The sequence below is a fragment of the Pecten maximus genome, chromosome 9, assembly GCF_902652985.1.
Source record: "Pecten maximus chromosome 9, xPecMax1.1, whole genome shotgun sequence".
NCBI classification, from domain to species: Eukaryota; Metazoa; Mollusca; class Bivalvia; order Pectinida; family Pectinidae; genus Pecten; species Pecten maximus.
In genome coordinates, this window is record NC_047023.1 from 34,214,691 (window position 1) to 34,230,057 (window position 15,367).

General features: G+C 38.3%; 1 protein-coding gene across 1 annotated transcript; it reads left to right on the forward strand.

Moving 5' to 3' along the window:
* Window positions 1–6,280: 6,280 nt before the first annotated feature.
* LOC117333973 (growth hormone secretagogue receptor type 1-like) lies at window positions 6,281–7,405 on the forward strand. Its single transcript, XM_033893395.1, has one exon. The coding sequence runs from the start codon at window positions 6,281–6,283 to the stop codon at window positions 7,403–7,405; it is 1,125 nt and encodes a 374-aa protein (XP_033749286.1).
* Window positions 7,406–15,367: the final 7,962 nt, after the last annotated feature.

Sequence of the window (15,367 nt, forward strand, 5' to 3'; positions counted from 1 at the left end):
CAATGGAGAGATTCAGGCATATGGAAAGAACTTTAGACATGATTGGATGGGAGACCTGTAACTGTACCATATGTTACCTGTGGTATTGGAACATTACCTGTAACTATCTCATATGTTACCTTTGATATGGGAACATTACCTGTAACTGTCCCATATGTTACCTTTGGTATGGGAACATTACCAGTAACTGTCCCATATGTTACGTTTGTTATTGGAACATTACCTGTAACTGTCCCATATGTTACCTTTGATATGGGAACATTACCTGTAACTGTCCCATATGTTACAGTCAGTATGGGAACATTACCTGTAACTGTCCCATATGTTACCTTCAGTATGGGAACAACACCTGTAACTGTGTCATATGTTACCTTTAATATGGTAACATTACCTGTAACTGTCCCATATGTTACCTTTGGTATGGTAACATTACCTGTAACTGTCCCATATGTTACCTTCAGTATGGTAACAATACCTGTAACTGTCCCATATGTTACCTTCAGTATGGTAACATTACCTGTAACTGTGTCATATGTTACCTTCAGTATGGGAACATTACCTGTAACTGTCCCATATGTTACCTTCAGTATGGGAACATTACCTGTAACTGTGTCATATGTTACCTTCAGTATGGTAACATTACCTGTAACTGTCCCATATGTTACCTTTGGTATGGTAACATTACCTGTAACTGTCCCATATGTTACCTTTGGTATGGGAACATTACCTGTAACTGTCTCATATGTTACGTTTGGTATGGTAACATTACCTGTAACTGTCCCATATGTTACCTTCAGTATGGTAACATTACCAGTAACTGTCCCATATGTTACCTTCAGTATGGGAACATTACCTGTAAAGTCCCATATGTTACATTCAGTATGGGAACATTACCTGTAACTGTCTCATATGTTACCTGTGGTATGGGAACATTACCTGTAACTGTCTCATATGTTACCTTCAGTATGGGAACAACACCTGTAACTGTCCCATATGTTACAGTCAGTATGGTAACATTACCTGTAACTGTCCCATATGTTACCTTCAGTATGGGAACATTACCTGTAACTGTGTCATATGTTACGTTTGGTATGGTAACATTACCTGTAACTGTGTCATATGTTACAGTCAGTATGGTAACATTACCTGTAACTGTCTCATATGTTACCTTCAGTATGGTAACATTACCTGTAACTGTGTCATATGTTACCTTCAGTATGGTAACATTACCTGTAACTGTGTCATATGTTACAGTCAGTATGGTAACATTACCTGTAACTGTCCCATATGTTACCTTCAGTATGGTAACATTACCTGTAACTGTCCCATATGTTACATTTGGTATGGGAACATTACCTGTAACTGTCCCATATGTTACCTTCAGTATGGGGACATTACCTGTAACTGTCCCATATGTTACCTTCAGTATGGTAACATTACCTGTAACTGTGTCATATGTTACCTTCAGTATGGGAACATTACCTGTAACTGTCCCATATGTTACCTTCAGTATGGGAACATTACCTGTAACTGTCCCATATGTTACCTTCAGTATGGGAACATTACCTGTAACTGTGTCATATGTTACCTTCAGTATGGTAACATTACCTGTAACTGTCCCATATGTTACCTTTGGTATGGTAACATTACCTGTAACTGTCCCATATGTTACCTTTGGTATGGGAACATTACCTGTAACTGTCTCATATGTTACGTTTGGTATGGTAACATTACCTGTAACTGTCCCATATGTTACCTTCAGTATGGTAACATTACCAGTAACTGTCCCATATGTTACCTTCAGTATGGGAACATTACCTGTAAAGTCCCATATGTTACATTCAGTATGGGAACATTACCTGTAACTGTCTCATATGTTACCTTCAGTATGGGAACATTACCTGTAACTGTCCCATATGTTACCTTCAGTATGGGAACACTACCTGTAACTGTCCCATATGTTACAGTCAGTATGGTAACATTACCTGTAACTGTCCCATATGTTACCTTCAGTATGGGAACATTACCTGTAACTGTGTCATATGTTACGTTTGGTATGGTAACATTACCTGTAACTGTGTCATATGTTACAGTCAGTATGGTAACATTACCTGTAACTGTCCCATATGTTACCTTCAGTATGGTAACATTACCTGTAACTGTGTCATATGTTACCTTCAGTATGGTAACATTACCTGTAACTGTGTCATATGTTACAGTCAGTATGGTAACATTACCTGTAACTGTCCCATATGTTACCTTCAGTATGGTAACATTACCTGTAACTGTCCCATATGTTACATTTGGTATGGGAACATTACCTGTAACTGTCCCATATGTTACCTTCAGTATGGGGACATTACCTGTAACTGTCCCATATGTTACCTTCAGTATGGTAACATTACCTGTAACTGTGTCATATGTTACCTTCAGTATGGGAACATTACCTGTAACTGTCCCATATGTTACCTTCAGTATGGGAACATTACCTGTAACTGTCCCATATATTACCTTCAGTATGGGAACATTACCTGTAACTGTCCCATATGTTACCTGTGGTATGGGAACATTACCTGTAACTGTCCCATATGTTACCTTCAGTATGGGAACATTACCTGTAACTGTTCCATATGTTACCTGTGGTATGGGAACAATACCTGTAACTGTCCTATATGTTACAGTCAGTATAGGGCCATTACCTGTAACTGTCCCATATGTTACAGTCAGTATGGGGACATTACCTGTAACTGTCCCATATGTTACCTGTGATATGGGAACATTACCTGTAACTGTCCCATATGTTACCTGTGGTATGGGAACATTACCTGTAACTGTCCCATATGTTACCTTTAATATGGTAACATTACCTGTAACTGTCCCATATGTTACCTTCAGTATGGGAACATTACCTGTAACTGTCCCATATGTTACAGTCAGTATGGGAACATTACCTGTAACTGCCTCATATGTTACCTTCAGTATGGGAACATTACCTGTAACTGTCCCATATGTTACCTTTGGTATGGTAACATTACCTGTAACTGTCCCATATGTTACAGTCAGTATGGGAACATTACCTGTAACTGTCCCATATGTTACCTTCAGTATGGGAACATTACCAGTAGCTGTCCTATATGTTACCTTCGATATGGGAACATTACCTGTAACTGTCCCATATGTTACCTTCAGTATGGTAACATTACCTGTAACTGTCCTATATGTTACCTTTGAGTATGGGAACATTACCTGTAACTGTCCCATATGTTACCTTCAGTATGGTAACATTACCTGTAACTGTCCTATATGTTACCTTCAGTATGGGAACATTACCTGTAACTGTCCCATATATTACCTTCAGTATGGGAACATTACCTGTAAGCTGTCCCATATATTACCTTCAGTATGGGAACATTACCTGTAACTGTCCCATATATTACCTTCAGTATGGGAACATTACCTGTAGCTGTCCCATATATTACCTTCAGTATGGGAACATTACCAGTAACTGTCCCATATATTACCTTCAGTATGGGAACATTACCTGTAACTGTCCCATATGTTACGTTTGGTATGGGAACATTACCTGTAACTGTCCCATAAGTTACCTTCAGTATGGTAACATTACCTGTAACTGTCCCATATGTTACGTTTGGTATGGGAACATTACCTGTAACTGTCCCATATGTTACCTTTGGTATGAGAACATTACCTGTAACTGTCCCATATGTTACCTTTGGTATGGGAACATTACCTCTAGCGGTCCCATATGGTACCTTCAGTATGGTAACATTACCTGTAACTGCCTCATATGTTACCTTCAGTATGGGAACAATACCTGTAACTGTCCCATATGTTATCTTTGGTATGGTAACATTACCTGTAACTGTGTCATATGTTACCTTCAGTATGGGAACATTACCTGTAACTGTCCCATATATTACCTTCAGTATGGGAACATTACCTGTAGCTGTCCAATATATATTACCTTCAGTATGGGAACATTACCAGTAACTGTCTCATATGTTACAGTCAGTATGGGAACATTACCTGTAACTGTCCCATATATTACCTTCAGTATGGGAACATTACCAGTAACTGTCCCATATGTTACCTTCAGTATGGGAACAATACCTGTAACTGTCCCATATGTTATCTTTGGTATGGTAACATTACCTGTAACTGTGTCATATGTTACCTTCAGTATGGGAACATTACCTCTAGCGGTCCCATATGTTACCTTCAGTATGGTAACATTACCTGTAACTGCCTCATATGTTACCTTCAGTATGGGAACAATACCTGTAACTGTCCCATATATGACCTTTGGTATGGTAACATTACCTGTAACTGTCCCATATGTTACATTTGGTATGGGAACATTACCTGTAACTGTCCTATATGTTACCTTTGGTATGAGAACATTACCTGTAACTGTCCCATATGTTACCTTTGGTATGGGAACATTACCTGTAACTGTCCCATATGTTACCTTCAGTATGGGGACATTACCTGTAACTGTCCCATATGTTACCTTTGGTATGGGAACATTACCTGTAACTGTCCCATATGTTACCTTCGGTATGGGAACATTACCTGTAACTGTCCCATATGTTACCTTCAGTATGGGGACATTACCTGTAACTGTCCCATATGTTACCTTTGATATGGGAACATTACCTGTAACTGTCCCATATGTTACCTTTGGTATGGGAACATTACCTGTAACTGTCCCATATGTTACCATTGGTATGGGAACATTACTTGTAACTGTCCCATATGTTACCTTCAGTATGGGAACATTACCTGTAACTGTCCTATATGTTACCTTCAGTATTGTAACATTACCTGTAACTGTGTCATATGTTACCTTCAGTATGATAACATTACCTGTAACTGTGTCATATGTTACCTTCAGTATGGTAATATTACCTGTCACTGTCTCATATGTTACCTTCAGTATGGTAACATTACCTGTAACTGTGTCATATGTTACCTTCAGTATGGGAACATTACCTGTAACTGTGTCATATGTTACCTTCAGTATGGTAACATTACCTGTAACTGTCCCATATGTTACCTTTGGTATGGGAACATTACCTGTAACTGTCCCATATGTTACGTTTGGTATGGTAACATTACCTGTAACTGTCCCATATGTTACGTTTGGTATGGTAATATTACCTGTAACTGTCTCATATGTTACCTTCAGTATGGTAACATTACCTGTAACTGTCCCATATGTTACCTTTGGTATGGGGACATTACCTGTAACTGTGTATACAATTTCAAAGCTGTAGGGGTTCATGTACTCCATTACTCCCATGATAGAATTTGCTTTGTTAACCTTTTCGCAGATATGTTTATCGAATGTAAGTTTATTATCTATGGTGACACCGATATCCTTTTCTGAGTCAACAAATTTAAGTGTTGAGCACCTTCTTTCAATTTGTAGTTATAGGGATCCATATTTATATCCGACACGCATCATTTTGCATTTTTCTGGATGGAATCGTAGTTTTCAGGTTTCTGACCATTTGTTTAACGAAAATATATGCGATCAAACATATTGATACGTTGGATGGGGGTTTAAAGGTGGGCAGCAAAACACATAACAGGGCTCGGGGATCTGTCATATGTTTTAACAGCTATAATTAATCTACATAGAACTTTGTTTTGATGTTATATTTGTAGAATGATACGGTTCCCTACTAGGCAATAGTTGGATGTACTGGCATTTTCTCATGGGAATAAAACCACCTCAAATCATCATTAATTAAAAAAAACTTTGCAGAATATGTCGATATTAAAAAGTCTCAGAAGTAAATAATACCTGGCTTAGTATGATATTTGTGGGAAGTCATCAGTATATTGCATGGAGAGTAGCGCTTTCCTATTGGACGATACGGCAAGGCCCTAGGTGATCATCTCTGTAAGAGTGCTGGATTATACCAACTTAAATCAATAGATGGCACTTTAACATTGACTCATTTTATGTACACCTGATGGTTAGATTTAATATGGATTTATTTCTATGGCATTATATCATTATTTAAATGTGGTATATTAATATTTAATGATCTAATAACCATCAGTATTGTAGCTTAAGGGTAAAAGGCAGTGACGATTCGAGAGACCAATGTTCAGTGTTCTACTTCACAAATGAGTACACGGATCCATGTGAACCAATATATAGGTATTCATCTTTAGATAGTACATGTGAATTTATTTAGCCTAACTAAATACATAATGTAATTCCAGATGTACACAAGAATGTGAAAAAATGAATGGTTTGCGGAAAGTGTTTACACCTGAAGTGACCACTAGGATGTATGGTTTGACTCATTTAGAGTTAGATAGAGACTTGTGTAATCTGACAGAGTCTATAGGAATGTATGACACAAAAACAGCATGGATGATGATGTGTCCAATATTATTGGTGCTTGGAACTGTCACCGGTGTCATCAACCTGATGGTCCTCACAAGGAGAAAAATCCGAAAGAATTCGTCCGCCATGTTTTTTATTGCTTTAGCTGTAGCGGATCTGATCGTACTCCATACAGGTCTCACAAGGCAGTGGCTTATATACAGCTTCGATTTAGATATTCGGATGAAAAATAACTTTTTGTGTAAAACGAACTATTTCATAGTGTATCTGTCCCTCCAGATGTCATCGTGGACACTTGTGCTGATTACCATTGAACGGATGATCGTTGTTCAGTTCCCGTACAAGGCTAAAGTGTTGTGTACAAGGACAAGGGCGCTAAGTGCTATCCTGTTCATCTTCCTTGTTCTTTTCCTGGTCAACATGCACAGTCTTATAGGTGGAGATATCACAACAACTACAAACAGCTTTAACTCGACAACCTATGTTGTATGTGGAGGCATCACTGAGCACTACCACACATTCCGACGATACTATTGGGGCTGGATTGATCTTCTCATATTCTGTGTTCTTCCATCGTGCATCATATTAGCTTTGAATACGATTATCATAGTTAAACTCACAAAACGCTATAGGACCAGAAGGAAGACTCTTCCAGCACACATTATCCATTCAAGTAGACGACAGATGAGCTTTGAAAATTTCACCAAGAGCTGGACATCGACTATATCTCTCCTTATTCTGCTAGACGCCTGGTTCATTGTTTGTACCCTGCCTGTCTGTGTTGTGCTGGTGTTGTATAACTGGTGTGCCTGGTTCCAGTCAGAGGACGAGATCAAACTTGTATGGGTGACTACAAATATCTTGATGTACAGCAACAATACCTTTAATTTCTTTTTGTACTGCATCAGCGGCTCTAAATTTCGCGAGGAACTTAAAGATATTTTCTGCCAATGTTTTGGTTACAGAGCAGCTGTCAGTAGAACCGATTACAGTGTACCGAATCAACCATTAAGATTTTGAAATAAGTTATTTGTTTGTTGGGTGAATTTCTAGCTTTCTGTAGTACTAGTATTCAGTGACGTCACTAGTACCTTGCTGGGTTTTCCTGGTGTAAGGTGTATAAGGCTGCAGGTACAATGTATTATTAGATGGGATATCTTATGAAGTATTTAAACATAATGCACGTATTTAAATATTGTACCCAATTATCAGTGTTTCATAACAGGTATAATTCCAGATAGATAGATAGAAGGCATGATTAACCGAATCGTGAAACCTAATTCTACGGATCCGAGAAAACCTTTAAAATACTGCGGAATCACACTACTTTCTACGCCATATACAATTTACTGTGATATTTTGAATTGTCGGCTTTCTTACTGTTTAGAAAACAACAATTTGATGACTGACGAACAGAATGGTTTCCGGAGAAAACTTGGATGCCAAGACCATACTTTCGCTTTATGTTCAGTAAATTTGCCAAACTTCCTACCTATACCTAGCTGTTTATAGACTTGAAAAGGGCGTTCAATGCAGGTAAACGCAGCCTGCTATGGATTACACTTCATAATTTAGGAATTAAAGGAAGAGTGTATAAGCCATACGCTCACATTTGGTCTGCACGTCGTTGATTATTATATTTTGTGTAACATGCCTAGAGGTTATCGTAGTACATTAACAAAATTATGACTAGGTTGTCTCCCTTTACGTTTGAGACTGGTCGGTTTCACCACAGGTGCCTGACTCGTTTTATAAAATAATAACATATAGAGTACATATAAATGAGAAAGGTTCTGAACTCCCCCAGGCTTGAAATCTGATGTATTTATTTCTAAGTACCGTAGCTTCGGTTGTTTTGGGTGGATTTTTTCGAAGTAGGACTTAAATTGAAGAGAAATGGTCAATCTTTAAAATAAGCCATAACATGTTGTTGATTTCTCGATATTAGTTTACGAAATCGGGCGTGAAACTTCAAAATCCCCTCGATTTTGTTTAGTCGGACAAGTCGACGTAACGGGGTCACCACACTTTGACTCTATTGGACATAGCTTTAAATACGAAGTCCACGGGTTAATCAAGAGGTACGCTTCATCAGATCACCGAATACAACTATTACATATACTTACTTTATGTATACGAGCACCCTATCGACGGCCCCTGGACTTTTTATGCATACTGATAGCAGATTTTACCCTTGAGTAGCCATGTTGTGTCAGCCGTGGTAAATTTGAACAAGCATTCTGATAGGTTATAGAAAATGTGTTTAACCAAGGGCCCTTTAATAAAGGTTGCATGATTCAGTCTGGTTAGGGAACAGTCTGTTAGGGAACAGTCTGGTTAGGGAACAGTCTGGTTAGGGAACAGTCTGGTTAGGGAACAGTCTGGTTAGGGAACAGTCTGGTTAGGGAACAGTCTGGTTAGGGAACAGTCTGGTTAGGGAACAGTCTGGTTAGGGAACAGTCTGGTAAGGGATCAGTCTGGTTAGGGATCAGTCTGGTTAGGGATCAGTCTGGTTAGGGATCAGTCTGGTTAGGGAACAGTCAGGTTAGGGAACAGTCTGGTTAGGGAACAGTCTGGTTAGGGAACAGTCTGGTTAGGGAATAGTCTGGTTAGGGAACAGTCTGGTTAGGGAACAGTCTGGTTAGGGAACAGTCTGGTTAGGGAACAGTCTGGTTAGGGAACAGTCTGGTTAGGGAAGAGTCTGGTTAGGGAACAGTCTGGTTAGGGAACAGTCTGGTTAGGAAACAGTCTGGTTAGGGAACAGTCTGGTTAGGGAACAGTCTGGTTAGGGAACAGTCTGGTTAGGGAACAGTCTGGTTAGGGAACAGTCTGGTTAGGGAAGAGTCTGGTTAGGGAACAGTCTGGTTAGGGAACAGTCTGGTTAGGAAACAGTCTGGTTAGGGAACAGTCTGGTTAGGGAACAGTCTGGTTAGGGAACAGTCTGGTTAGGGAACAGTCTGGTTAGGGAACAGTCTGGTTAGGAAACAGTCTGGTTAGGGAACAGTCTGGTTAGGGAACAGTCTGGTTAGGGAACAGTCTGGTTAGGGAACGGTCTGGTTAGGAAACAGTCTGGTTAGGAATCAGTCTGGTTAGGGAACAGTCTGGTTAGGAAACAGTCTGGTTAGGAAACAGTCTGGTTAGGGAACAGTCTGGTTAGGTAACAGTCTGGTTAGGGAACAGTCTGGTTAGGGATCAGTCTGGTTAGGGAACAGTCTGGTTAGGGATCAGTCTGGTTAGGGAACAGTCTGGTTAGGGAACGGTCTGGTTAGGAAACAGTCTGGTTAGGGAACAGTCTGGTTAGGAAACAGCCTGGTTAGGGAACAGTCTGGTTAGGAAACAGTCTGGTTAGGGAACAGTCTGGTTAGGGAACAGTCTGGTTAGGAAACAGTCTGGTTAGGGAACAGTCTGGTTAGGGAACAGTCTGGTTAGGGAACGGTCTGGTTAGGAAACAGTCTGGTTAGGAATCAGTCTGGTTAGGGAACAGTCTGGTTAGGAAACAGTCTGGTTAGGAAACAGTCTGGTTAGGGAACAGTCTGGTTAGGTAACAGTCTGGTTAGGGAACAGTCTGGTTAGGGATCAGTCTGGTTAGGGAACAGTCTGGTTAGGGATCAGTCTGGTTAGGGAACAGTCTGGTTAGGGAACGGTCTGGTTAGGTAACAGTCTGGTTAGGAAACAGTGTGGTTAGGAAACAGTCTGGTTAGGGAACAGTCTGGTTAGGTAACAGTCTGGTTAGGGAACAGTCTGGTTAGGGATCAGTCTGGTTAGGGAACAGTCTGGTTAGGGATCAGTCTCGTTAGGGAACGGTCTGGTTAGGGAACGGTCTGGTTAGGGAACAGTCTGGTTAGGGAACGGTCTGGTTAGGGAACGGTCTGGTTAGGTAACTTTAAGTATATTTGAGACACTATTATGTGATGTAGAGATTACGCTTATAATCTGACCTACATGTGTATGCTGACCCTAAGGATTTTAATGTGAATTCATTTATTGCAATATTATGATTAATTACTATTTTTCGCTATCATTAGTATTGAACGTCTCTAGTTTTTATGCTCGAGTTTTTAAGATGTATCTGGCCTTATCCACCTGATCTAAGACATATCCACCTGATTTAAAGACATATCCGCTCGATATAAAGACATCCACTATGTATAAAGACATATCCGCTCGATATAAAGACATCCACTATGTATAAAGACATATCCGCTCGATATAAAGACATCCACTATGTATAAAGACATATCCGCTCGATATAAAGACATCCACTATGTATAAAGACATATCCGCTCGATATTAAGACATCCACTATGTATAAAGACATATCCGCTCGATATAAAGACATCCACTATGTATAAAGACATATCCGCTCGATATAAAGACATCCACCTGATATAAAGACATATCCGCTCGATATAAAGACATATCCATTATGTATAAAGACATATCCGCTCGATATAAAGACATCCACCTGATATAAAGACATATCCGCTCGATATAAAGACATCCACTATGTATAAAGACATATCCGCTCGATATAAAGACATCCACTATGTATAAAGACATATCCGCTCGATATGAAGACTTCCACTATGTATAAAGACATATCCGCTCGATATAAAGACATCCACTATGTATAAAGACATATTCGCTCGATATAAAGACATCCACTATGTATAAAGACATATCCGCTCGATATGAAGACATCCACTATGTATAAAGACATATCCGCTCGATATAAAGACTTCCACTATGTATAAAGACATATCCGCTCGATATAAAGACATCCACTATGTATAAAGACATATCCGCTCGATATAAAGACATCCACTATGTATAAAGACATATCCGCTCGATATAAAGACATCCACTATGTATAAAGACATATCCGCTCGATATGAAGACATCCACTATGTATAAAGACATATCCGCTCGATATAAAGACATCCACTATGTATCAAGACATATCCGCTCGATATAAAGACATCCACTATGCATAAAGACATATCCGCTCGATATAAAGACTTTCACTATGTATAAAGACATATCCACTCGATATAAAGACATCCACTATGTATAAAGACATATCCGCTCGATATAAAGACATATCCACCTCATATAAAGACATATCCGCTCGATATAAAGACATCCACTATGTATAAAGACATATCCGCTCGATATAAAGACTTCCACTATGTATAAAGACATATCCGCTCGATATAAAGACATCCACTATGTATAAAGACATATCCGCTCGATATGAAGACATCCACTATGTATAAAGACATATCCGCTCGATATGAAGACATCCACTATGTATAAAGACATATCCGCTCGATATGAAGACTTCCACTATGTATAAAGACATATCCGCTCGATATAAAGACATCCACCTGATATAAAGACATATCCGCTCGATATGAAGACATCCACTATGTATAAAGACATATCCGCTCGATATAAAGACTTCCACTATGTATAAAGACATATCCGCTCAATATAAAGACATCCACTATGTATAAAGACATATCCGCTCGATATGAAGACATCCACTATGTATAAAGACATATCCGCTCGATATAAAGACATCCACTATGTATAAAGACATATCCGCTCGATATAAAGACATCCACTATGTATAAAGACATATCCGCTCGATATAAAGACATATCCACTATGTATAAAGACATATCCGCTCGATATAAAGACATCCACTATGTATAAAGACATATCCGCTCGATATAAAGACATATCCATTATGTATAAAGACATATCCGCTCGATATAAAGACATATCCAAGTGATATAAAGACATATCCGCTCGATATAAAGACATCCACTATGTATAAAGACATATCCGTTCGATATAAAGACATATCCACTATGTTTAAAGACATATCCGCTCGATATAAAGACATATCCACTATGTATAAAGACATATCCGCTCGATATAAAGACATCCACTATGTATAAAGACATATCAGCTCGATATAAAGACTTCCACTTTGTATAAAGACATATCCGCTCGATATAAAGACATCCACTATGTATAAAGACATGTCCGCTCGATATGAAGACATCCACTATGTATCAAGACATATCCGCTCGATATAAAGACATATCCATTATGTATAAAGACATATCCGCTCGATATAAAGACATCCACTATGTATAAAGACATATCCGCTCGATATAAAGACATATCCACCTGATATAAAGACATATCCGCTCGATATAAAGACATCCACTATGTATAAAGACATATTCGCTCGATATAAAGACATCCACTATGTATAAAGACATATCCGCTCGATATAAAGACATCCACTATGTATAAAGACATATCCGCTCGATATAAAGACATCCACTATGTATCAAGACATATCCGCTCGATATAAAGACATATCCACCTGATATAAAGACATATCCGCTCGATATAAAGACATCCACTATGTATAAAGATATATCTGCTCGATATAAAGACATATCCACCTGATATAAAGACATATCCGCTCGATATAAAGACATCCACTATGTATAAAGACATATCAGCTCGATATAAAGACTTCCACTTTGTATAAAGACATATCCGCTCGATATAAAGACATCCACTATGTATAAAGACATGTCCGCTCGATATGAAGACATCCACTATGTATAAAGACATATCCGCTCGATATAAAGACATCCACTATGTATAAAGACATATCCGCTCGATATAAAGACATATCCACTATGTATAAAGACATATCCGCTCGATATAAAGACTTCCACTATGTATAAAGACATATCCGCTCGATATGAAGACATCCACTATGTATAAAGACATATCCGCTCGATATAAAGACATCCACTATGTATAAAGACATATCCGCTCGATATAAAGACATATCCACTATGTATCAAGACATATCCGCTCGATATAAAGACATCCACTATGTATAAAGACATATCCGCTCGATATAAAGACATCCACTATGTATAAAGACATATCCGCTCGATATAAAGACATCCACTATGTATAAAGACATATCCGCTCGATATAAAGACTTCCACTATGTATAAAGACATATCCGCTCGATATAAAGACATCCACTATGTATCAAGACATATCCGCTCGATATAAAGACATATCCACCTGATATAAAGACATGTCCGCTCGATATAAAGACATCCACTATGTATAAAGATATATCTGCTCGATATAAAGACATATCCACCTGATATAAAGACATATCCGCTCGATATAAAGACATCCACTATGTATAAAGACATATCAGCTCGATATAAAGACTTCCACTTTGTATAAAGACATATCCGCTCGATATAAAGACATCCACTATGTATAAAGACATGTCCGCTCGATATGAAGACATCCACTATGTATAAAGACATATCCGCTCGATATGAAGACATCCACTATGTATAAAGACATATCCGCTCGATATGAAGACATCCACTATGTATCAAGACATATCCGCTCGATATAAAGACATCCACTATGTATAAAGACATATCCGCTCGATATGAAGACATCCACTATGCATAAAGACATATCCGCTCGATATAAAGACTTCCACTATGTATAAAGACATATCCACTCGATATAAAGACATCCACTATGTATAAAGACATATCCACTCGATATAAAGACATCCACTATGTATAAAGACATATCCGCTCGATATAAAGACATATCCATTATGTATAAAGACATGTCCGCTCGATATAAAGACATCCACTATGTATAAAGACATATCCGCTCGATATAAAGACTTCCACTTTGTATAAAGACATATCCGCTCGATATAAAGACATCCACTATGTATAAAGACATATCCGCTCGATATAAAGACATATCCGCTCGATATAAAGACATATCCGCTCGATATAAAGACATATCCGCTCGATATAAAGACATATCCGCTCGATATAAAGACATCCACTATGTATAAAGACATATCCGCTCGATATAAAGACATCCACTATGTATAAAGACATATCCGCTCGATATAAAGACATCCACTATGTATAAAGACATATCCGCTCGATATAAAGACATCCACTATGTATAAAGACATATCCACTCGATATGAAGACATCCACCTGATATAAAGACATATCCGCTCGATATGAAGACATCCACTATGCATAAAGACATATCCGCTCGATATAAAGACTTCCACTATGTATAAAGACATATCCACTCGATATAAAGACATCCACTATGTATAAAGACATATCCACTCGATATAAAGACATCCACTATGTATAAAGACATATCCGCTCGATATAAAGACATATCCATTATGTATAAAGACATGTCCGCTCGATATAAAGACATCCACTATGTATAAAGACATATCCGCTCGATATAAAGACTTCCACTTTGTATAAAGACATATCCGCTCGATATAAAGACATCCACTATGTATAAAGACATATCCGCTCGATATAAAGACATCCACTATGTATAAAGACATATCCGCTCGATATAAAGACATCCACTATGTATAAAGACATATCCGCTCGATATAAAGACATATCCGCTCGATATAAAGACATATCCGCTCGATATAAAGACATATCCGCTCGATATAAAGACATATCCGCTCGATATAAAGACATCCACTATGTATAAAGACATATCCGCTCGATATAAAGACATCCACTATGTATAAAGACATATCCGCTCGATATAAAGACATATCCGCTCGATATAAAGACATATCCATTATGTATAAAGACATGTCCGCTCGATATAAAGACATCCACTATGTATAAAGACATATCCGCTCGATATAAAGACTTCCACTTTGTATAAAGACATATCCGCTCGATATAAAGACATCCACTATGTATAAAGACATATCCGCTCGATATAAAGACATATCCATTATGTATAAAGACATATCCGCTCGATATAAAGACATATCCACCTGATATAAAGACATATCCGCTCGATATAAAGACATCCACTATGTATAAA

Coding starts and splice junctions, on each gene's coding strand:
- LOC117333973 (XM_033893395.1), top strand. CDS start 6,281: ATGAATGGTTTGCGGAAAGTGTTTACACCTGAAGTGACCACTAGGATG.